Consider the following 23,758-nt stretch of genomic DNA (forward strand, 5'->3'; position numbering starts at 1 on the left):
CAGCTGCAGCCACTTGAAGCCCGGTGCTGCCCTGCAGCCCTCTGTGCTGCCTCACATTTGGTGGGCAGCTAAGCCTCATTAGCCCCAGCCTTCTGCCATGTATTCTTGTGACGCTTAATTGCAGCGTGGGGCAAATGTCAGAGTTTCCATGCTGTCTGCGAAATTGCGATTTTTCTCAGGGCTGTACATGTGCTAAAGCATGCATGGCACAGGTATTCCTCGGGGCAAGTGGCTGCAGCACAAGTTGTGCTGCTGCTACTTGTCTCTGGGGAACCAAATGTCCACACTTGTCTGATCTATACTGTTTTTCCCTCAACACATCCAGAGACATGTTGCAGGCAGTACAGAAGAGTCTGCCTCTTATCTGCATGCGAGGTCCCTGCAGGATACCACCTTCCACTGTCCAGAGTTAAAACTTATTTGGCCATGTTGGAGGATTTCTTTTCACTGTTCATCCCTACTCAGTCCTCCTCAGGCTTCAGTTGCTTAAAAGATGGCACCCAAACCCTGTTGCTTTCCTGATTTGGCACCTGTGCTGAGCCTGCATCATAGACTCTCTCTCACTTGCTTCCTGCCCTTTTCTCTGCTTGCTGGTAAGTATCGGATTTTCTCTTTGTTTTGTAACGAGCCTGCTGTCTTTTGCAGAAAATACCTATTTTCATGTTTTCTGTGAAATTGTGATTTCAGTAGGTCCCTAATCATAATGTACCTTTTACTCCTGCTAATTTCTCATTACTCAATAAATGTTAATGATCTGCTCTCTTTTTAATGCTCTTAATGGTCCAGTAATCAAGTTATCCTTTCATCTTCAGTTTTGCTGTGTTTTGCTGTTCCAGGTTCTCTCTATAACAGCCCTGCAGAAAGTTTTTAAGTTAGAATTAGAAACATAACTCAAGTGAACATTAACTCGGGTGTGTAAGTGACTGACAGTGAAGTGTTAGATGCACTGTCAACATGCTCAAGGCTAGACTTTGTTTTATGGATCTAAGCAAAATTGTTAAATGTACGTCTAATGGTTACAGAACTAAGAAAACACTATCTTGGATTATTTTTGCTCAGCTTACAGGGTTTTTTTAAACTTAATATATTAAGTAACAAATTGGTATACTTTGCAATGAAGTTTATATTTGTTCTGGCTTTGATTGTAAAGTGAATGACATAGCATTGAGCCCCTAGCATGTCAGTACATCTAGTTTTCTCTCAACTGGGGAAAAAAAAAAATTTGAGTTAATATGTGGTGATGATCACACTCATCTGTACCACCCTTTTTCAAAATCCTAGATCTGCCCATAGTGGTGTATATCTATAATAAATCAGCTTTTCTACTGGTTAGTTACTGTTCTGGTAGAAGGTAGAAATGCATGTGAATGCTTATGGTGGGAGGGGGTATTCCTACTAACTGTTCTTTGGCTGGGCAACCACATCTGGCCTTACCTCTGAGGCTTCCCAGCCTTGGACAAACTCTCATTCATTCACAGATGTGGAGTGACACCATCAATCAGGCCAATAAAACGGCTCTGCTGGCCTGGGTGAAAGAGACTGGCATCCACCTGGTACAAGTCAATGGTCAGAGAAAGTATGGAGGTCCCCCACCAGGTAGGTAGAAAGCTTTGGAGTGTCTTAACTTTAGCTGCAGACAAACTGCCTTTCTCTGTAGCCCGTACTACATCATATAGTATCCAATTGACTGGTGAATTGCACAATATTTTTAGAATGGCTACATGTGCAAAGCAATTGTCAGACAATAAAAATGACTATCCAGCTGTAAAGGGCCAACCAGCTATAGAATTATTGCTTGAGAAAGTGTACTGACTCCAGCTGGTTTTTATTCAGCTTAACTTAAATGTGTAGCAGGGCCCAACTAGTATGAAATTGACAAACCTGTTCATGGTTTCCATGGAGATAACAACAGTGAGTAGGGAATTTTTAAGTGGCTTTGTAGTGAAGAGGGCTGTCTTCTCTTTCTCCTAAGCAACAGTGCCCCTGAATTTGCAGTCTTGTTTCTGCCCCATCACATGACCAATCCTTTGCAGAAATGATACCTGTGCTGCAGAGGCTGGTTCAAGTGGGATCTGTTGTAGGCATATAATGCCTCAGATAAGTTGAGGTCCAGCTTGGCTGTACCACAAAAAGTTGCAGTATTCCTGTACCACAGTCTCTGGATAGGTAAGGTAAGGTGCCTGAGACTAGGTATTTTTTCATCGCCTCTTTGTCTAATTTATGTATGTCTACAGGTTGGGTTGGAGATCCCCCACCATCTGGCTCAGAGGTCTTCATTGGAAAGCTCCCTCAAGACATGTATGAAAACAAACTGATCCCTCTCTTCCAAAGCGTGGGAAAACTTTATGAGTTCCGCCTGATGATGACATTCAGTGGGCTCAACCGTGGCTTTGCTTATGCCAAGTACAGTGATTGCCATAGCGCACAGGTGGCTATTACAACTCTGAACAATTTTGAGGTGCAAAAGGGCTGCCTCATCATGGTCTGCAAGAGCATAGAGAAATGTGAGCTCTGTATGGATGGCCTCCCCTCCTCAGTGAATTTGGGGCAGCTGCAGATGGTATTACAAGAGGTGACCACAGGAGTTGAGAATGTGTCCCTATATCCCAACCCCTCCAGAAAACGGGGACGGCTTGCTGTGCTGAAATACCATTCTCACCGGGCTGCTGCCATGGCCAAGAAAACTCTAGCAGAAGGTACTTTTAAAATGGCCATAGAGGGGTGAGACTGGGTAAGGGAGGAAAAAGGGAAGAATGGCACAGTGGTTACAGATTCTACAGCAGCAAAGATTTCTTGCTTATTAGATATCAAAACACAGTTGTGTAGTGTGAACATGCAACATTTTGGGCCGTTTTTAAATATGGCTTAAATGGCAAATGCCCAGGTGTACAAGCCAGCTCAAACTTCCTGGAATGCTTCAAAAGTATACCTGGGTAATATTGTCTTAAACCAATGCAGTATGTCTGTGGTGACACTGAGCTTTCTGTGACTAAAGTCTGGTCAGTCCTCCAGGCATCCCACGCTGCATCACTTGCTGCTTTTCCTTCCCCTGCAGCTGGCTGCTCTAGTACAGGTTGCTGCACAGGCAAGTGGGGTAGGGTGCACCTACCTCTGGGCTATGAACAAATAATGGGCCAATTCATATTGCCAAAGCATGGAATTGACAGCCATTCTGTGGTATTAAGTGACTGTTATGCAGTGGCTCAGTTCTCCCTCATCCAGCGGTTGATAGGTGTTTAACATTAAAAGCACACCCACATAACAACTTCACACTGGAGGGGGGACAAACTGAAATTTAAGTGGCTTTCTAGGGAATTTTTTTTTCTTCTTAAGTTGATAAAGGCCTTAGGCAGTCACCTGCTCTGTCAAGCCAATTTGGGTTTTCCTCTCCCTCTTGGGCAGTGGGTCTCAACCTTTTTAGACTTGAGGCACCAGTTTGAAAATGCGGCTCTTAATTTTTACTGTATTTGCCTGTACCAATATAAAGAAAATTGTCTACATCAGATATGGGGCTGATAAATGCCCGTGCTGCATGCAGCCGCAGCACAGAGCAGAGCTGGAAGCATGGAGAGCTGCCTTCAGCTGATAAGTTGTAGGTCTGGCCCATGGGGTGGAGGCAGCTCCTACTACTGCTTGTACCCCGGGAGGGTGGGGGGTTATGTGCCTCCTGATCTTTGTGGGGTGTGGTGGGCTGCAGCTGTGGGGTGGAGTCAGAGCCAGCGCTGGACTTGTAGTGGGCTCCGGTGCTGGAAGGAGGCTGCAGCCACCCCAAAATGTTGCTGCAGCACCACTTCCAGCTCTGCACTGCCTGGTGTAGCCCTGGTTGAACACCCTGCCTCCACCTAAGCACTAGGAAAACCCAGGCTGTGCTGGGTGGCAGCACAGGGCTGGGAGTGAAGTTGCAGTGAAACTTGGGGTGGCTGGAGCCTGCTCTGAGCCCAGCCCCCAGCAAGAAAAGCCCCACACAATACCAGCTGCAGCCCACACCACACAGATCCAGGGGGCACATGGCCCCCCCCACCCTCCTGGGGTGCAAGCAGCTGCAGGAGTTGCCCCCCAAAGCCACTCCTTTGTCCTGTGTCCCCCTCCCCCCCTCCTCTACCACCACACCAAATTTACCAGCTGATGGCAGCTGTATTGGATTGGCATCAGCCGATTATGCCTCCTTAAATATTGGTATTGGCCCCCAAAATCTGTATCAGTACACCCATAAAAGTTTCTGTTGCAAAGAACTTGGAAACCCGTAGCTGTGGCTTTTGCATTTGAATTCTCTGGGTTTATCTTGTGAATCATGTTTTGTAAACTTAATTGTGCTAACACTTGTGGCACCATGCAGCACCTTTTGAAGGGATCTCATGGCACCCTGGCTGAGAGTAACTGCTCTAGGGAAATCATGGGGAAACTCCAGGCACTTCCCACTGGAGACAGTTCAGTAGCACTGCAGTGCCTGAAAATGACCATTCTACTTGGAACACTTGGCAGTGTACATGCAGATACTTCTGAACTGTGACAGTTGTGAACACATTGCCAATCACTGATTTTTGCAGTGGTTTGATTATTGTGTGTCTGCACCCTTAGAGCACTGATTTGGGACTAGTGTTTGCCTTAGTTACTGATCTGTAAAATCCCTCTGAAAGGACCAGTATCGCTGTCTTTTAAAATGGCAGCATTTGGACCATGTTGCCTCTTTCTGTACAGTTCTATTGGTATTATCTCAATGACTGGTGTCATGATCATGCCAGATTGCCAGTGGCAGATTCTTAAGAGAAGAAATGAGTGGACTGGACTGTCAACTAACTAGTTGCTGTTCCCTTGTTTCAAGTTTGGGATTGGGGTCGCTTCCCCTACAAGCTGGGTCTAAAGATGGCATTCTGTACCCATTGGATTAGCATAAAGCCAACTCCAGAATTGTATGATTCTTGTGTATGTGGGGGGAGAGGGGGGGGTGCATGAGACTTCTGCAGTCTTGTCCCATCTTGTCTTCACCTTGATATTCCTGAGCACTAAGCGGATGGATGAATGGATGTACCTCAGGAGGGTAAGTGCTGATGCACTGAAACCAGAGTCCCCTTCTACACAGGTAATTTGGATCTACATGGAGAAGAAATTCATGTGGACTGGCTCAAACCAGAGATGAAGCAGAAGCTCCGTAACAGCTTGGGGAAAACCTCCTCTGAAGGCTTGAAGCTTGGTTGTGATGGTGGTGCTTCGAGCCAGAGGCCTGATGGCCCAGTGCCTTCCCCCTTGCATGTGCCACTCTCCAGTATGTTGGATTACCTCAGTGCTTTGTGCAAGAAGCAGCAGCTGGGGGAACCTGTGTATCTGACTAAATGTGTCCAAGTGAATCCTGATGGCTGGATGAGGTTCTGGTACCAAGTGGTGATTCCAGGCTATCCCTCCCCTTTCAGTGGGTTTATATGGATCAAGCCAGAACAGTCTGGCTTGAGTGAACATGAAAAAGCCAAGAATGCTGCAGCATTTCAAGTACTCAAAACTTTAGGTGAGTCCTTACACTGTTTTTTGGGGCATATGCAGACACATTCTGCTCAGGACAGTGAAAAATCCAGGGATTATATTCTTACTTTAATAATAAGGAGAGGCATGAAAATTTCAATAGTGCCTTTTTGCTAGAGGGCTAAGGCCTCTGGGATGGGGCATCCTTACTATCCCAGGATGCTTTGAACTAAAAAGACGCACAAGAATGAGATGTTGGAAAGTACTGGTACAGGTGGGGGGCAGGGAAGGGAAACTGAGTTGAGTTCAGGTAGCTTGTTAAATGTTGCTTTTCGGAAGAGTAGCCCTACAGAGATAAGGGAAGACTTTGGGATTTTCTGATTTGTATCACTCCTGTAGGAGGAAATGGCTTTACACTTTATTTATTTTCTCTCCCCAACAGGGTACCCACTGTTTTAGGCTGACTGCTTCTACAGAACTTCATGCTTTCCTTTGCTGCTGCTGTGACCTTGTAGGAGCAAGTTGACAGCTTTGGTGTGTGGGCATGTGCTGCAAGGGGCTGCTGTTTATTTCGGACTTGTTTTGTAAGCTGGTCTTACAAGACAGGAACACAATCATTCTTTGAGGAGGCTACTCGTGCCTCCTTAGTCACTTAAGTTTTTTTTGTTGTTGGTTTGGTTGTGGGTTTGTTTGTTGTTGTTTTGTTTTTGTCCTATCAGGGTGTTTGTTTTATGCACACATTGTTTAGGTTGTTAGTGTCTGTGTTGTCTCTGCTCCAACTCTGCTCAGAGGAACTGATCAAGCCAGAGGATGGTGGCAGCATTTGGCACTTTTAATTTGCGTACTGGGGGGGGGGGGCAACCTATGTTAGGCTATAAAGGAGGAAAAGAATGCTGCCCAGTTCAGTTGTTTGGGGGTGGAGGGGGTCATTTTCCTTCTCTTTAAAAGTGTGTGTTTGTTCTATGGTTTGGGAGAGGCTTGAACAGTTCATTGCATGAGACTGTGTGGACTTGATTTATCTAACCTTGCTGAAATGGGGAGCCCAGGGCCAATGTTCCTGGGAGGGACTGCAAATCGCACAGAAGCTCTAATCAAGGCCCTACTTCCTTCTTAATCATGGAGGTTAAAGATTGTTCTGTTTTAAATTCCTGCCTGAACATTTCCCTAGGTTTATTTTTATATAGTTTGACTAATTCTCTTGAAAGCTCTGTTTGTTTTAGATGTTTTGAGTTTTCTTCTGGCCTTGGACCAATAGAATTGGACTGCTGTCCTGCAGAAGAATGTGAAGGCACTGTACTCTGAATGGGAAATATCACCTGAAATACTGCCTGCTTCCTGGTCTGAGCCCTAGGAAGAGTCCAGGCCCAAACTGTTGGCCTTAGAAGTGTCCAGGGGTCTCTTTGTTTTGTTTTGTTTTTTTCCAGGCATGCATGTTGACTAAGCTGAGCCATAAGCAGGATATAAAAGGGATCCCTGCACCTTGTACTTTGAATGGCAGGGTTATGTTCAATGCGGTGATTGAACTGCTTTTTAACAAAAAAATGTCTGATCACCTTTCTAATGAAACAAAATATTTATGACCCAGGAGCTATAAGGTAATGGCACTTGTGGTCTATTCCAGCTACTCCCCAATGGCTTTTATAATCCATGCAGCTGCATATGAATGAGTCCCCTTCAACTATTAACTCTGAATCATCAGAGGTTTGTATTAAAGTAGCCTGGAAGGCAATTTCTAGATCATGTTGTCATTTTCTTGAAGTGTGGTGTGCTTTGCTAGTTCTTTTTACTGCTAACATACCAGAAAATAGCCTCTAGGACTCCCCTAAGTAGAATGGATTTTGCCTTTTGGTACAAGTTTGGCTTGGGTTTGCATGCCTTCTGCTCCTCCATCTTGTGGAACAGAGGCTTACTAGCTGCTGGCCAAGGGCAGTGGCTGCTGCCACCACCCTCCTCGTGCAAACTTATCTTTCTTTGGAAGCTACACATTGGCTGGCTGGTAGCGGGTGGTATTTTGCTGCTTTTAAAGCAAAAGCCAGTCCATCTGCACAATCCAGGGTGGCTCCTACTTCGATCTTCCTTCTATCTCCACCCCCCCCCCCACTTTTAGTTCTATCATTCAACCTTTTGGCCTTCTGAAGAGGGAAGCTAAATTTCTTACCTTCCTTTTTAATGAATCCCTGGCCAGGAGCAGTCCTGTGCTTGAAATGTAGCAGTAATGTAACTAAACTGGAGGCTTATGTGGAAGATACCATGGTATGTACTTGCATTCAAGTCCTTCCCCTTCTCACTTGACATTGTGGGGGGGCAGGCCTTGTCTTGAAGTAGAGTACAAAGCAGGAGTCAGACGGCTGCTGTGGCTGTCTCCAGCCCTGACCTGGGGTTGCACCCAGATGTACAGCTGGTGCCTTTCCTGGGTCCTGCACACCTACCCCCTACTGGTTACCCTAGCTGCTTCAGCGGATTTATGTTCCTGGAGTGGGCCTGGCTTATGGCCCAGCCTGGTCTCATAGCGGGAACAGTGGGAGCTTGGGCTGGTTTCCCATGCAGCTGGTACTGCTGCTCTGGAGCTGGAGCAAACAGCTGCTCTGTGCCCTGGGCTATAGCAGGGGAGAAGGGAAGCCAAAATTGTTTGTGGGGGGACAGCATTAGATTTGGGTAAATATGGTATTAATGTTCGTGAAGTATGCTCCCTCCAGGTGTGGCCCTAAAAAGTTAGTGCTCAGTTATGGATACACGTCTGTCCTAAAAATGAAAACAATGAAAGTGTCCCTGTGTTTCTCTTCATAGTGAGCTGCCACAATATTTTCTAGTGGAATAGAAAGAACTTTAGAGTCCTCTCCCTCAAGAAGGCAAAGAGGTCAGGCTGCTCAGCTGGGAGCTGAGCTGCTTACAAGAAACTCCATTCTGGTGGGGCTTTTAGATGGTAGTGGTTTGAACTGGGGAATCTAAGGAGACTTCAAAGGTGCACATTCACCTGTGTGTGGTTTTTTAGCAACAACTGCCCTTGGAGGCCAAAAAAACCCTTTTGTCAGATGCTGCAGCTCTGAGTTCCTTCTGCTCACGGGTGGGTGAGGGACTCCTAGTAGTGTAGAAACAATGCCCCCTTCTCTTCCAAATATTTAGCTCTTTATTACAGCAAACCACTGTAGTACAGTGGTTCCCCGAGCTCTGACAGATTGTGCACTACCAGTTTAAAATGATAAAACCTTAAGTACCACCAGCAAATTTTTGTCATGTAAAGGAACTTATAATAAATCTGCTAATGCATACCACTGACAGGGTGCCTGCATACCACTAGTGGTATGAGTACCACAGAATGGGCTCTACTACTGTAGACCAGTGTTTCTCAACTGGTGGGATGCAAAGGTAGTCTAGGTGGGACCCAAAGTTTGGAAAACAATTGTAGTAATACTTTGAAGCCTCTAGGAGGGAAGCTGCTTTAAAACAAAGTCTGCTGGCAATGAGCTCCCTTTAGGCTGGCAGAGTTCCAGCCTGCAGGAAGCTGGGAGTAAGGAAGGCAGTGAGACCGGGGGGGGGGAGTGCCACATGCATGTGCTGTACTAGTGTATGTGCATGTGGCCTCAGGCAGCTTCAGGGCAGCTCTAGCAGGTAAGGGGAGATAGGGGGATTTAAGTCCATGTAGGGAGGGGCTGGGGTGGCCCCTTTGCTCTGAGGCATCCCTGGGTGCAGGAGGTGCTTCACTGGTGCAGTGCAGGGTGGATAGTGATGACCAAGATCCCTGTACAGCTCCTCTGCTCCCTGCAGCACCCTGTCATAGGGGCAGAAAGCTGGGTGGCAGCTATTCCCTGTGGCTCTGTTCTCTGAGATGTAGCAGGGAGCAGAGGAGCTGCGCAGGGATCTCACCACACGCTGCCCTGATGAAGCGCCTCCTGCGTGTGGGGCTGCAGTGAGGGTAGCGGCTTGGGGCTGCACCCTACGAAGTTGCAGCAGGCACAATTGCCAGGGCATTGGGGAGGCGGAGGGTGCAGCTCACAGTAACAAGATCCCCACTGTCCCTAGCCATGCTGGGTCATGTTCATGGTGTTGCAAAAAATTGCGGTTTGTTTCTCAGGAGGCACGCTAAGAAATCTCAGACACACACTTATTAGCAGCACAAAAGGTGTATTTGCAAATAGGGTCAGAGCAGAGTCAAAGGACTCAGATTACTCCGAACCCCTGAGGAACTTTTTCAGCTGGTTTTTATCCCTTCCCTCCTGGGCCTTTGAGATGGGGAGTGTCTCAAAGTAAACTGGGCCTTGAGCATCTCTGCTCCTGATGCTGAGGTAGAAGAAGCGCGTGATATGCTTTGTTTCTGTTGGAAACAGAACAGCTAACTAGCCCCAGCACCCAGTGACCTTAATAGTCCATCCCATAGTAAAGCTTCATAGATTGAAAGCCTAGAAGGGACCTCAGAAGATCATTAGGTGCAGCCCCCTGCACCAGGGAGGAAAGACTGCCTGCAAGGTGACTGTAGTCTCTTGAAGATTCCCAGGGTAGGCGATTGCACCACCTCTGGAGAGAGCTTATTCCGCAGTTTGGACACTAACTGAAGATGTTTTTCCTAATATTGAGCCTAAAATGGTCTTCCAGGAGTTCGTGGCCGTTTACTTCTGGTTTTCTCCAAGGGTGCCCTGGTGAGCAGTTTTTCACTGAGCCCTTGTTGTACTCCCCTGATGTAGTGGTAAGCTGCTACCAAATCCCCTCTCAGACTTCTCTTTTTCAGGCTGAAGAGTCCTAGGTCCTACAGCCTTTCCTCGTATGGCTTGCTGTGCAAGTCTCTGATCAGACAGGTGGCCCTTCTCTGGACTCTTGCAAGCTCTGCCACATTGTTGTTTAAAGTGCAGCACCTGGAATTGGAAACAGTATTCCAGCTGGGGTCCCACCCATGCTGAGTTGAGTAGAGAATCACTTCCTTGATTTTTCTGGAGATGCAGCGATTAATGCATGCCAGGGTATTAATTGTCCTGCTGGCTACAGTGTCACACTGCCGGCTCATGTTCGTACTGTAGTCTGTTATTCCGTCTAAGTCCCTTCTGTTGTGGTGCTGGTCAGTTTGGCACTGTCAAATCCTAGGTGTTTAGGGGGTTGTTAGTCCCCAGGTGGAGCACTTTACATTTCTCGGTGTTGAACTTCATCTGCTTCCGACTCACCCAATTTGCCAGCCTGTCTTGATCTGCCTGTGAACTTGGTTGTGGAGGTTTGAGATGCAGTGTGCCTTCGGTGTGCTGAAAAACATACAATGATTTTTTGAAAAAGGGGTTTTTATTTAACTATGGAATGACCCCTAAGATAGAAAGGTACATCAAAATACAACAAACAATGGTGGCTACAACAAATACAATTATGCAAAGGTCGAACTTATCAGTCATTGCTATCACTTTAAATAATACTCACGGTTAGGCAAAAAAATCATAGGTGATAACAGATGTAACATACGTCATGCACATAAACATCTTTGGGTTAGGGAAGTGGGTAATGTGAAGGCCTTGGAAAATGCCTCTTTTCAAAGAGGGGAGAGTCGGCTCGGGGTGATCAGTCCCTTGCCCGTTCATTCTCAAAGTTGTGGTCTCTGTTCCGTCTGCAGGCGTTCTCTCCGAGCGCGGGGAGAAGCACAATTTTAAACACACTGCTCAATGATTGTCCAATCGTCTTGTGCGCTGCCATTTGAACCCCCTTATATGGTATGTTTCCTGTTTGAGCCTGTAAGAATTTTTGCGCCAACTGATCGATGATGTACGTGCTGTGGTAGCTTCCCCCCAGGGCACATCAACCCAGAAGCCTCTGCAGGCTTAGTTTTTGGCGCTGAAGCGGCCTGGCTGTTCATCCAGGTGCGATTGCAAACATCTTCCACAGTGCAATTGCAAAGCACCTCTTCGCAGGGCAATTGCAAACACATTTTCACATTGGTGTTGTCTGTGAACTTGGCTCGTGAGCTCTTCACCCCCACATCCAAATCATTTAGAAAGATGTTGAAAATTACTGAACCAAACACTGACCCCTAAGGGACACCGCTACCCACTTCTCATCAGGATGACACGGATCTGTTCATTAGGACTCTCTGGGTCCTACCCTACACTCAGCTACCTACCCACCTAGCTGTCTCACAGCTAAGCCTACAGCCCTCCAATTTTCTTGTAAGAACATCATGGAATACCAGATCAAAGGCTTTTTGGATGTCAAGGTATAGAACATCAACCTCTTTTCTCTTATCCAGGTGACAAGTTACCTGGTCATAAAAGGAGATGACTTTCATAAGACAAGACCTGCCTGCAATGAAGCCATGCTGGCTGTCATTCAGAATCCTACCTTCTGCAAACCTATGGCAGATAGACTCCTTAATGAATTTTCCCAAGATTTTTCTTGGGGAAGAAGTTGGGCTAATTGGCGTATAGTTACCCAGGTCCTCCCTCATTCCCTTTTTCATAGATTTCATAGACATCAAGGCTGGAAGGGACCTTGGAAGATCATTGAGTCCAGCTCCCTGCCCAAGGGGCAGCAAGTCAGCTGGGGTAATAGGATTCCAACAAGATAAGCATCCAAATTTCTCTTGAAGGTGTTCCATGTAGGTGCTTGAACCCCCTCTGATGGAAGGCTATTCCAGATCTTGGGGGCTCAAACAGTAAAGAAATTCTTCCTTATGTCCAGCCTGAAACGGTCTTGCAGTAGTTTATAACCATTCAACCTCGTCATCCCTTGAGGCGCTCTGGTGAACAGACATTCCTCCAGATACTGGTGGTCACCCCTGATAAACTTATAGGTGGTCATCAGATCACCCCTGAATCTGTGGTTTTCCAGGCTAAAGAGCCCCACAGCCCTCAACCTGTCATTGTAAGGTCTGTTTTCCTGACTTCTGATTATGCGCATGGCTCTTTGGACTCTCCCAAGCTTCTCCACATCCTTTTTGAATTGTGCCCAAAACTGGACGTAGTACTCCTGCTGCAGCCTCACCAAGGCCGAGTACAGGGGAAGAATGACATCCTGGGATTTGCAAACCAACATTTTGGTTGCTTTACTAGCTGCAGCATCGCATTGCAGGCTCATGTTCATCTTGTGGTCAGCGATGACACCCAAGTCTCTTTCTTCTGTAGTGCTAGCCAGCGTAGCACTGCCGAGCCTATAAGGATGCTGCAGGTTTTTCTTCCCAAGGTGGAGAACCTGTCCAGGTCAGCCTGGATCATCTTTCTGTCCTCTGGCGTGGATGCTTTGCCCCAAAGTTTGGTGTCATCGGCGAACTTGGCCAGTCGGCTTCTGACTCCAATGTCCATATCATTAATGAAGATGTGGAACAAAATGGGTTTAAGGACAGAGCCTTGGGGGACCCCACTGGTCACAGGGCACCGTGACAATTGACTTCCATCAATTACCACCCTCTGGGTCTGACCATGGAGCCAATTTCCCAGCCAGCAGATCATGGTGGACCCAAGGCCACAATTGGCCAGTTTCCCCAAGAAGTGATTGTGGGATATCAGATTGAAGGCTTTTTTGAAGTCAAGATATATGACATCAATCTCTTCTCCCTTGTCCAGGGGATAGGTCACTTGGTCATAAAAGGGAATGTGCTTGGTCAAGCAAGAGCTACCTGCAACAAACCTGTGCTGGCTATCCCTTAGGATGTTGGCGTCGACCAGTCCGTTAAGGATGGCCTCTTTGATAATCTTTTCTAAGACCTTCCTCAGGATGGAGGTCAGGCTGATGGGCCTGTAGTTTGCTGGATCCACTTTCCTCCCTTTCTTGAAGATAGGCACCACACCAGAGCACCAGGAGTTCTCAAAGATCTGTGTCAGGAGCTGGGCTATAATGTTTGCCAGCTCCTTATGTACCCTGGGGTGTAGATTGTCAAGGCCAGCTGACTTGAAGGTGTCCAGCCTCTCAAGGTGTTCCTTTACGAGGTCAGCATTGATAGAGGAGAGGGGATCTCCCTCACCAGTAACTCTCTGTCCCATGGTGGGCATGGGCATCCCCTGGCACTGACGAAAGACCAATGCAAAGTGCCCATTTAATAGGTTGGCTTTTTCCTAGGCATCAGTTGTCCCATCTGGTTTAGCAGGGGTCTAATGTTGTCCTTGCCTTTCCTCCAGCTCCCCACCTATCTGAAAATGAGCACAACATTCAGTATGCTTGACAATGGGCACAACATTGGCCGTCTTCCACTCCTCAAGGACCACACCAGATTGCCACGAGTTTTGAAAGAGTAGCACTCTCAGATGGAGTTCATCCGGTCCTGCTGACTTGTGTATGATCAGTTAAAGAAATTAGACATATATAAGTTCTGCTGTGTGTCCGAAGTTGCTCTTGGGTCCCTTGCTCTATCAGCAGGCACTAGGCCTTTCCTGTCGCTGCAAGTCAGAAGCACTTGAGACACTCCTTGCTATAAAATACAGAGGGTGTTGAATGAATTAGCTAAGCCATCAGTTCTTACTGCAGAAAGTGCTTAGCAAATACACCTGTCAACCTGGGCATGCACGCAAAGCCCGAGTTGTAGAGCCTGTCTTGAAAGATGCAGAAGGCAATTTTTTAAAGGTAATAGGGCTCTTTACATCCCATCAAACGCCTGATGCTGTTCCCCTGCTGTGCGGAGGGATGGTTGAGCTGCTCCCACCCTGCACAGCTTCCTGAGATGGGGCGCATTCCTTGTTTTAGTTAATACCACGAGTAAGGCGAACGAGGGGAGAGTGACTCATCTGCCTGTCCAAAGAGCCCGTCTTTCCGACCGTGTCCAAGGGGAGAAACGCACAAGCCAATTGTTATGTCTTAAAGTAGCCACGTGGTGGTGTCTTGGCTCGGAAGAATTGGAAGGAGCTCCTGTAAGTTAGTATAGTGGGGAAATGGGAAGGAAGGGAAAGTATGGAACTCCACGGACTGGAGGTGGAGAAAGTTCAGCACCGCGATCATCACGCCTGCGGCAGCACATTGCCTCTCTGAAGGTGCTCACAACCTCAGGAAAAAAATGCTCTGGAGACCGTGGCAGGGAGAGCCGTGTCTCCTGTTCCATGCTTTTCTTGTCCGTGGGGCACGGGCCAGTGGAAGCTGCAGGCCCCTGCTCTGAAAAAGGCGAAACTATGGGACCAGAAACGACAGGGAAGTGCTTGAGAGCAGACCTTGAGAGCCATACCGACAGGGTCAGGATGGCCGAGCGGTCTAAGGCGCTGCGTTCAGGTCGCAGTCTCCTCTGGAGGCGTGGGTTCGAATCCCACTCCTGACAAGCTGCCTTTTACTAACTTTACTCCTGCCCGGGGGCGGGGAGCGTGGAGCCTGCGCCGATCGAGGTAAAGGAGGCCGGCCGGGCGGAGCAGGGCCCCAGGGCGCGGCGCCCCCTGTCCGCGCTGGGAAGGAGCGGAGCGGGCTGCAGCTGCCGCTGCCAGGAAGCCCGGGCCTGCGTGCGCCCTGCCGGCTGCCGCCTCCAGCTGTCCGCTCGGACCCAATGAACGCCCAGGGCTGCGGGAAGAAAGCAGTCAGGTCAGCAATGGCAGCGCCCCCTGCCTGGGCAGAGACCGCTCCAGCGCTGCCCCGGCCGGGAGCATAGGCCGTCGCACGGGGCCGGGGGAGGGGAAGCTCAGGGAGCTGAAAGGCAGACAGCTAACCACAGGGACAGGGATTGCTTGTGGGTGCTTTGTTTTTAAAATAGATGAGCTACCGCAGGCGCTCCGGTGAGTAGACAAGGAGACTTGACCTCCAGAGGCAGATGCCCCTCCTGACTCAGACACTGAACCAGCAGAGCCCAGCCGAGGTGCCTTGGCAGCCGCAAGTAGACGGCTCACAGTCCCTTGGGGATACAGCTGCCTCTTGGGACCCCTATGCCTACATCGTGTGGCCACCAGTGAACAACCTCCCTACTCATTTCAAGCTGCAGTCTTACCTGCCAGAGCACATAAAACCCCTTTGGGAACACATGGAACAGGATGCCTGGGCAGTGTATGGCTGGAGGTGCCTAAGCTTGAATGCAGCCGCTAAGAATTATTATCTAATTTCGCTATGCCTCAGTTTGCCCTTGCACACAAGAACTCTTACTTCACCGCACAGACGTGCTTGCCCAGATTCCACTTCCTCACTGATGAGAAAAGAAACTGAAGCAACAAGGGTTGAGGGGAGAATAAGAAGCAGCAGAAATGACAGGGCCCATGCCAACAGACCAGAAGGGGGCAGGCCAGGAGCTACACACCACTCCCATGAAGGATGGGAATGCTGTGCTGGCAGTGGGTGGTGTGGCTAGTAGCTGTTCTGTGTCAATTAGCAGCTCACCATTAGCAGGGGACTTTCCCCTCAATTATGCAGGCAAGGGGGACAGTTTATGCCTTAAACACAATTAAGCAAATCATGACTGGGGCAGGATCCAGCTCCTTCCTTGCGTTAGAGTTTCCAGCTTCCCAAGAGAAGAGATGACCGTCTTGCTGCCCAGACTGGTGATATGCAGCTACTACTGAGGAGTCCTTTTACCCCCGAACCTGCCAGTGCTGCATGTGTAACTATATTCCTCCTCACAGATAAACTGATTCCAGGGACAGGTTCAGTCTGAATTACATTAGCATGTAAGAAAGGGTAGCCAGTTTTTAGCGAGTTGAAATGAATATGCACATGCCCATCAGTGCTGTGAAGATGACCCCAAGTAGAAACAATGGTCATGTCTGACTCAACCTTTCATTCTTCCCTGATTTAGCCACATGAACGTTATTTCAGAGGAATGGGCAGGAATACAGAGAAGCTGGAGTCTGGAAGTGTATAAAATGCCAGATGCACAAGCCTGTGTGTGAAGGCTGGCACATGCCTTTACAAAGACAGAAACTGGGGTACCTAAGAACTCACTATCTGGTTACGAGTGTAACAGTCTATTTTCTACAGTATACAGCTGCTAGTAGTAATTTTGCCTGATAGCTAATATCCCAGTAAAACAGTGTATACAGTGGAGGAATTTACTCCAGCTTATATTGTGCTTTAGGATAAAATTAGGAAAAGTGGCCAGAGGAATTCTGGGAGCAGCAATTCATCTTGCAGCTGTCAAATCCAATGCCATGTAGAAACACAAACTCCCAGTTAGAACCAGGCAGAGGTTCCCAAACAACACAGTCCACATGACAGGCTCAAGGACACCTGCCCCTGACACCTGCAGCTGCCACACACACTTGGCTTCCCACTGGTAAATAACCAAGGGCCCACCTGAAAAGTTAGCAGCAGAATATTTAATGTCATCCACTCTCCAAATGTGCAAGCAGATACAGCAAGCAGCCTGGGGGCAGCCAGGGCTCTGCACAGCAGTGTGGGAGCTGCTGCTTCACACATGGAGACAACCCTGGAGGAAATAACCCTTGCCCTTCAGAGCAGAGCAGAGGCAGAAATTCACATCACAGGCACTGTGTAGTCAGAGGCTGCCAAATGTAATTTTACTATGAAAGTCTGGAATGAACCTTCCTGAGCAGGAATAAGCAGGGGAGTCAGATATTACCAACAGCCTGGCTCCTGCTGCCAGCCTGGCCCACACCCACCCTGTCCCACATGGGAGCTGCAGGAGGAATGGGGACAGTGCTGAGTGCTCACTGTGGGCAAAAAACCATGTGGAGAGCAGTTGGTTAAAAGGGCAAAGTAAAAGATCTTACTAATGGTACAAACAAAAAGGTGCCCAAAGGCTACTTCTACCCTCTACAGAGCCAGGGCTGTAGTCCCACCAGGAGATGCTGGGTTGAGCCAGTTGTGAAGGGAAGAGCCCAGCCAGATGGGAGTCAGCAGCAGTGTGGTAGGAGGCACAGTGCACCAGTGCCTGAGTCATGCAGCCAGAGAAGGCCCTGCATGCAGGTGCAGTCTCTGCCCAGGGTCTTATTCCATGTTATACCATGTGACAGGTTAAATCTTTATTTTCTTTAGGGGAGGAGCCTGTAGGTCCTGCTTGGATATGGCACTTGCTGTGAATGGGATTCTCTGGCTGATCTTCTTCCCAATCGTCTCCACCTAGACAGAGGAAGTCATAGAACAAAGTTCAACTAATACACTCTGCTCTGTGCACCACAGCCATGCGCAGCCACACAGGACAGAACTCCCAGCTCCTGAAGTACTGCTGTACCCAGTGAGCTAAAATCTCCATTAGACAGTGCCAGCATAGCTAGCAGAACCAAGACACACTACATCCAGCAATGGAACTTATCACTAGGGATAAGTTTTCTCTGCTTAAAATCCCAAATCCTCTTATTTAAAACCCCTCAAAATCCGTTTTTCTATAATTAAAATGAAATGCCACTATAAACATAGGCATAATTTGAACACAATGTTTTATTGATATATTTACAATTTTAAAGCAATTTGGAAGCCCGTCAGTACCTCAATCATTATAGTAAATTAAATTCAGATACCTATATATTTTGGCATTTGATTTTGGTTATTTCATCATAGAAAATCAGAGCTGCCGCCTTTGCTCACTAGAACACAGGTCCAGCTATGCTTGTCACCCCTGTTGCTTTGTGGCACTAAGCAGCCCTGATATGCCAGTGCCCTGTCCTTGCCTATGCTGTTGCCTCTCACTTCCAACCTAGTCCCCCTGGCCCTGCTGATGCCCCTCACTGCCAACCCACAGCCCCCCAGCCCCACAGCCCTACTGATGCCCCTCACTCCTGACTCTGCCCCCAGGCCCCAGCCCTACAGTGTGTGAGGAAGGGGGTGGGTGTGTGGGGAAGGGGGCATGTGGGCACAGGCAATATGGGCACAGTGGGCAGGGCATAAGCAATATGTCCAGGGGACAGTGAGAGTGAGTGAGTGAGTGAGTGTGTGTGTGTGTCCGATTTCTGTGCCCACAATGTGGGGAGTGCTGCAGTCTGGCCAGACCAACTCCAGGCAGGAGCCACCTTCATGGCCCAGCAGGCAGGCCTGGCACAGAAGGAAGAATTGTGTTGCCATGAAGCGCCCCCTGCCCACCCGGTAGCAATGGGGGGCACAACTCTGCACCACTGTGCCTCACCTTGGTGGCCATGGCAGCACAGCACTCCATCCTGCTTTGGGTCCCACCTGCTGGGCCACAGAGGCAGCTCCTGCCCAGAGCTGGTGCAGCCAGGCTGCACCCCATGCCCCACTGTGGGCCCAGAAAACTGGAGGGCATGTGCCCCCCTGCTCCCTACTCATTGCCTATGCCCCACCCTCCCCAAAGCTTTGCCTGTGCCCCATCCACCTCCATAGGCTTACCTGGAGGAAACTGCAGGAGCTGCTCTCCACCACACTGCCTGGCCGCCATGTGTATGTGGCACCCCCTGAATCCTGCTCCCCCATCCCCCAGCAGCCCCTTACAGGCTGGAACTCTGCCAGCCTGCAAGGGAAACCCACCATTTCCCAGGTTTTTTTCCTTTAAAAGAGAAAATCTGTGTTTTTCCATGACAAACAGGAAACCCAGTTCCCTCCTTATCACTCATGCTACATCAATGGTCCTCAGCCTTTTTAAACTAAAAGACCCTCCCCATCAGACTTAAGACACCCCTCAGAAAATGCCAGCTCTTAGTTTTTGTTCATTTTCTGACTACAGGAAAATAACAGACTAATTCCTCTGTGGCAAAGAACCAAGAAAGCCCACAACAGGTCAGATTTTTTTTTAACATTAGGGTTCCTGTTTGGAATATCTGGGTCTAATCTTGTGACTCATATTTGCATACCTAACGGTGCTAACCTTGAAAGGATCTTAAGACAGCTGAGGGTGCCACAGGACCCTGATTGAGAACAACTGTGCTACACTAACCTACATGTCCACACATTACACCAGGGCTGTCCAGCTTCCATGTGGTTGGAAGCCTCACTCTGTGTGGGCAGCATGCTATGGGAACAGTCCCCCACCATACTGGTAAGAGACAATCCCAGTCCAAGGGCAGTGCCAGTGTTGCATTACAATACATTCACCCTTTGCCATCCTCTCAACCCTACCCCACATAACCCAAATCCTGGTACCTCCCAAAGAAGTACTGGAGAGACAAGGAAATACCTGGAAGCCTAACTGCTGCAACCAATCATGCAAACTGTCCAGGATTCTCCTTCCATCAAAGATAAAAGCCGGTTTGAGCATTGCCTTGTAGATCTTCTCATAGTCCAGCTCCTGGCAAAACCACAGGCAGAAGAACTCATTTCAGAGGAAAGGGCTCTGAGATAGAGCTACTGGTCCCACCTGTACCAGGCATTTCATACACTCCTGAGGCTTGTAGAAATCAGCCCAGCCAGGACCCCAGAGCTCCACTGTCACCTGGCCCCTAGGTATTCCCTGGAGGTGTTCCCTCACTCCAAAGCTAGTTGCTAGGGGTTGTCTCTTGGATAAGTAAATTCTTGTGCTTGGCATCAATCTCTGACTTTCCTGAGAGATTCCATTCCTAGGCATACATTAGTAGTTCTCAGCATTAGACTCTCGAGCAGTCATCTCAGCTGAAATCTACTAGCCATCCCTGGCTACCTCTGACAAGATTTTCTACTGAATCATCAGGCTGCAAACCTTTGAAAGGCCTTGGGGCAAAGGTCAAGAGGTCACAGCTGGATTCCAAGGGATCCTACAGGATCAAGGCTGCCCCACCTAAGGCAGTGCTCTAGTTCCACCATTCCACGATGGCACCATGGCTTATAGTATGGTTAGATCAGCCAGTACCAGTAGTTTACTGCCTTTCCATCTGGAGGGTCAAGGACCCAATCAGTTTTTGTTCCTGTCACAGAGCAACCCTATGACTCCTCCATGGCAGGGAAAATCATAATACTACCCACATCCTTATGAGTCAGAGAGAACTGGCAGGGCCAAATACAGACCCCTGGGGCAAAGGGCTAGGAGGGTGCTGGGAATAACAAAGTGATAGGTCTGGAAGGAACCTCAGGAAGTTGTCCAGTCCCACCCCCTGCCAGGAGGAGCCCAAAGGATGGACAAGTGCTTGCCTGCAGGAGGCTCAGTCAAGGAAAGGAGGAAGCCTCGGTTCGGTGTCATTCAGCACACAAGACCCTGCCCCCCACAGAAGCAGGCGTTCTGCTTGCAGGCCTCCGTTCACAGCCGGCATGTGTTAGAGGAGCAGCCAGAAAACAGAGAGCACTCTTCTCTGTTTCAGGCCAGGGGGCTCCTCACCTTAAAGATGTCCCACTCAGTGCAGATGACAATGGCATGGGCATTGTCACAGGCTTCATAGGGGTCTGAAGCGATGGAGACCAGGCTCAACACTGCAACACAGGACACACACACACACACACAGCCAGGGCAGCCACCCTCAGAATGACTACAGGAACTGTGCCAAACCCCAGAAGACTACCTCAGTTTGCTACTCATTATACAGCAAAAGGCAAAGAGCACTAGGGGCTCCCACTGAAGAGTGAAGGGTGTTATGGGGGCAGTCATCAAGAAGCAACAGGCTCGCAAAGATCTTCTCTGGTATGGGAAGCACAACAGGATTAGACACTAACTGGGCTATCTTGAGAGTATTATACTTTCCAGAGGCTGGACAACCCTGGGGCAAACACCTGGCCCTACCTCTCTCCGGGTCATCCATAGAGGTACTGGAGTGGGACAGGTCTTGCATGATCTGCTCTTTCTTCACTTTGGGATCATAGATGTGCAGCTGAGCTCCCTCATCCATCAGGTACTTGCTGATGTGGATGCTGGAGGACTCCCTGAAGCAGGAGAGAACTCACCCTGCAGCTCCTGGGACAGACAGGTCCCACTGCCCCAGAAGTGCCCCCCGGAATGCCATGGCAGAGACTACTGCATTTCTGCCCTAGAACACAGGGCATTTCTCCCTGAACGGGGATGGAAGGAGCAGTCAGGTTCAATGTAGACCACCATGGGGCAGGTACAAACTAAGGGCAAGGAACGGGAATAGCAGAGTAGGGAGTCAGGGCTTTGGGGTCTTGATTTTCCATTATTTCCAGGAACCTGAGAAACTTGCTACACATGTGACTGCCCTGGCCCATATCTGTCGGAGGAGGAATATCTCCAGCTTGGCTGCTGCTTCTTACATCCAGTGCCTGTTGGTCACTGCTAAAGGAAGGGCTGAGCTGGGGGGTTCCTGCCCCAAAGATAGAGACTTGGAGATGCTGGCCTCCAAATGGCATCCACTAATCTCCACAGTGTCCTAGGCTCCTATTATAGGCCTAGCTCAGGTTAGGGGGGTCAGCAGTATAGGAACCAGACTCTCTCCCCTGAAACATAGCCGGCCTGGGAGCGATGGGCTGCCAATGCCACCCAGGGAGGCAGCTTGGCCACCAGGGGACACAACCCACTTTTCTACATGTCCTACTTTCCTGTCACCTGGTCCTGACAGTAGCACTCAGATCAGCATGGTGTAGCCCCCAAATCCACAGGCACCTCAGCAGGCAGCTCCTCTACAGTGTGCTCTGCAGCCTCGCTCTACTCTGTTGACAGGCTCTGTCAGCGGGTACCTGGTGTCTCCCGTGTCCTTCTTGAAGGCAAAGCCCAGTAGTGCAATTTTCTTGTCCGTGACCGTGTTGAAGAGGCAGCTGATAATGCGGGAAGCGAACCTCCTGCGTTGATACTCATTGATCTCAATCACCTGGCAGAAAACGCCCTGTTGGGGTAGCCCAAGAGCTGACCCCACCCCACCTCATCCTGCCACGCTGAAGGGGAAGGAGGCAGTCTTTCCCACAGCAAGGCCCTAAGGCTGCTGGCTCAGCCTTTGGTTGGAGCGACAGCACCCTTGTTCTTGGCAAAACATGCACGGAAGGCCTGTTCCTACCAACCCTCAGCCCCAGCATGGAGGAGTCTCCATAAATTAAATCCTGACAACCCAGCCTCTGTGCTGCCCCAGCACATTACCTGCTGCCAGTATCGAGCCACCTCAGGCAGGTTGAGTGCCTCACAGAGGTAAACCAGGTTGAGAACATCCTTCTGGAAACAGCTGCCCCCAAAACCTGCCCAGGAAAGAGATGGCACAGTTACCACAGGCCTAGACCTGACCAAGACAACCTCCAGTCACCTTTGCAGGAGGGGCAGGGCATGGAGTGGCTGCCTTTGGCCAGCACCTATGACTGTGGGCAAAGAAGTAAAATAGGTGAACCAGGATGACACGTCACACAGTTTCTAAGGGTGAGGGTGTATTTATACCCAGCATTGGTGTTGATCTAGTAAAGGAACACCTTGAGAGGCTGGACACCTTCAAGTCAGCTGGCCTTGACAGATTACATCCTAGAGTACTCAAGGAGATGGCAGGTGTCATAGCCCAACCACTGGCAAAAATATGCAAAAACTCATAGTGCTCAGGTGAAGTACCTGAAGACTGGAAGAAGGACAATGTGGTACACATCTTCAAGAAAGGGTGGAAAGCAGATCCCGGGAATTACAGGCCCATCAGCTTGACCTCAATCCCCATTAAGATTCTGGAGAAAATTATCAAAGAGACCCTTCTTGACAAGCTGGCTGAGGGCAACATCCTGAGGAACAGCCAGCACGGGTTTGTCGAAGATATGTCTTGCCTGACCAATCTCATCTCCTTCTATGACCAGGTGACATATCACCTGGACAAGGGAGAAGAGATTGACATTGAAGGTTATTTTAAAGTCCAGATATATGATCTGGTGTCCCATGATCTCCTCATGGAAAAACTGGCCAACTGTGGCCTCAGCTACACCACAGTCCGATGGCTGGGAAACTGGCTCCGAGGTCAGACCCAGAGAGTAGTAGTAGATGGTAGCAAATCATTATGGTGCTCTGTGACCAGTGGTGCCCTCCAAGGCTCTGTCCTTCAACTGGTTCTCTTCAACATCTTTATCAGTGATGTGGACATTGGTGTCAGAAGCGCGCTGGCCAAGTTCACCAATGACACTAAATTTTGGGGCATAGTGTCCACACCTGAGAACAGGCTAGTGACGCAGGCCAACTTGAATAAACTTAGTAAGTGGGCAGGTACAAACCTGATGATGTTCAATACCGATAAATGCAAGGTACTCCACCTCAGGGAAAAAACCCCCCGCAGCATGCTTATAGGCTCAGCACTGCTAAGCTCAATAGCATCACAGCTGAAAGAGACTTCTGGGTCACGACTAAGCACAAGATGAACATGAGCCACGAATGCAATGTTGCAGCTGGTAAAGCAAACAAAACTCTGGCTTGCATCTATAGATGCTTCTCAAGTGGGGGGAAGTGGGCAGCAGAGTCCCCCAGGGCTCAGTCCTTGGGCCTGCGCTGTTCAATTTCTTCATTAGCGATTTGGACGATGGGGTGAAATGCAACCTGTTTAAATTCGCTGATGATACCAAAATTTGGGGCGAGGTGAGCACGCTAGTAGGGAGGGAAAGACTGCAACAAGACCTGGATAGGTTACAGAAGTGGGCTGACATAAACAGGATGCGTTTCAGTACTGACAAGTGC

The 23,758-nt window shown here is 49.0% G+C and overlaps 2 protein-coding genes and 1 non-coding gene across 3 annotated transcripts in view; 2 read left to right on the forward strand and 1 right to left on the reverse strand.

The window, feature by feature from the left end:
- Nucleotides 1-6,149, forward strand: part of DND1 (DND microRNA-mediated repression inhibitor 1) — a 17,918-nt gene extending 11,769 nt beyond the window's left edge. The window contains exons 2-5 of the mRNA XM_019534774.1: nucleotides 1,479-1,596; nucleotides 2,235-2,696; nucleotides 5,081-5,500; nucleotides 5,897-6,149. Of these exons, the coding sequence (XP_019390319.1) occupies nucleotides 1,479-1,596; nucleotides 2,235-2,696; nucleotides 5,081-5,500; nucleotides 5,897-5,913 (1,017 nt within the window). The 3' untranslated portion in view covers nucleotides 5,914-6,149. The remainder of the gene's footprint in view (nucleotides 1-1,478; nucleotides 1,597-2,234; nucleotides 2,697-5,080; nucleotides 5,501-5,896) is intronic.
- An 8,424-nt stretch (nucleotides 6,150-14,573) lies between these two features.
- TRNAL-CAG lies at nucleotides 14,574-14,656 on the forward strand. Its single transcript has one exon. It is a non-coding gene; the product is annotated as a tRNA-Leu (tRNA).
- A 2,150-nt stretch (nucleotides 14,657-16,806) lies between these two features.
- Nucleotides 16,807-23,758, reverse strand: part of LOC109309896 (UDP-glucose 6-dehydrogenase-like) — a 23,809-nt gene continuing 16,857 nt past the window's right edge. The window contains exons 7-12 of the mRNA XM_019534775.1: nucleotides 22,208-22,302; nucleotides 21,814-21,944; nucleotides 20,906-21,045; nucleotides 20,507-20,598; nucleotides 19,397-19,507; nucleotides 16,807-17,391 (exon numbers count right to left, since the gene is read on the reverse strand). Of these exons, the coding sequence (XP_019390320.1) occupies nucleotides 17,287-17,391; nucleotides 19,397-19,507; nucleotides 20,507-20,598; nucleotides 20,906-21,045; nucleotides 21,814-21,944; nucleotides 22,208-22,302 (674 nt within the window). The 3' untranslated portion in view covers nucleotides 16,807-17,286. The remainder of the gene's footprint in view (nucleotides 17,392-19,396; nucleotides 19,508-20,506; nucleotides 20,599-20,905; nucleotides 21,046-21,813; nucleotides 21,945-22,207; nucleotides 22,303-23,758) is intronic.

The sequence above is a fragment of the Crocodylus porosus genome, unplaced genomic scaffold, assembly GCF_001723895.1.
Source record: "Crocodylus porosus isolate Cpor-Errol unplaced genomic scaffold, CroPor_comp1, whole genome shotgun sequence".
In the NCBI taxonomy this organism is placed as follows: Eukaryota; Metazoa; Chordata; order Crocodylia; family Crocodylidae; genus Crocodylus; species Crocodylus porosus.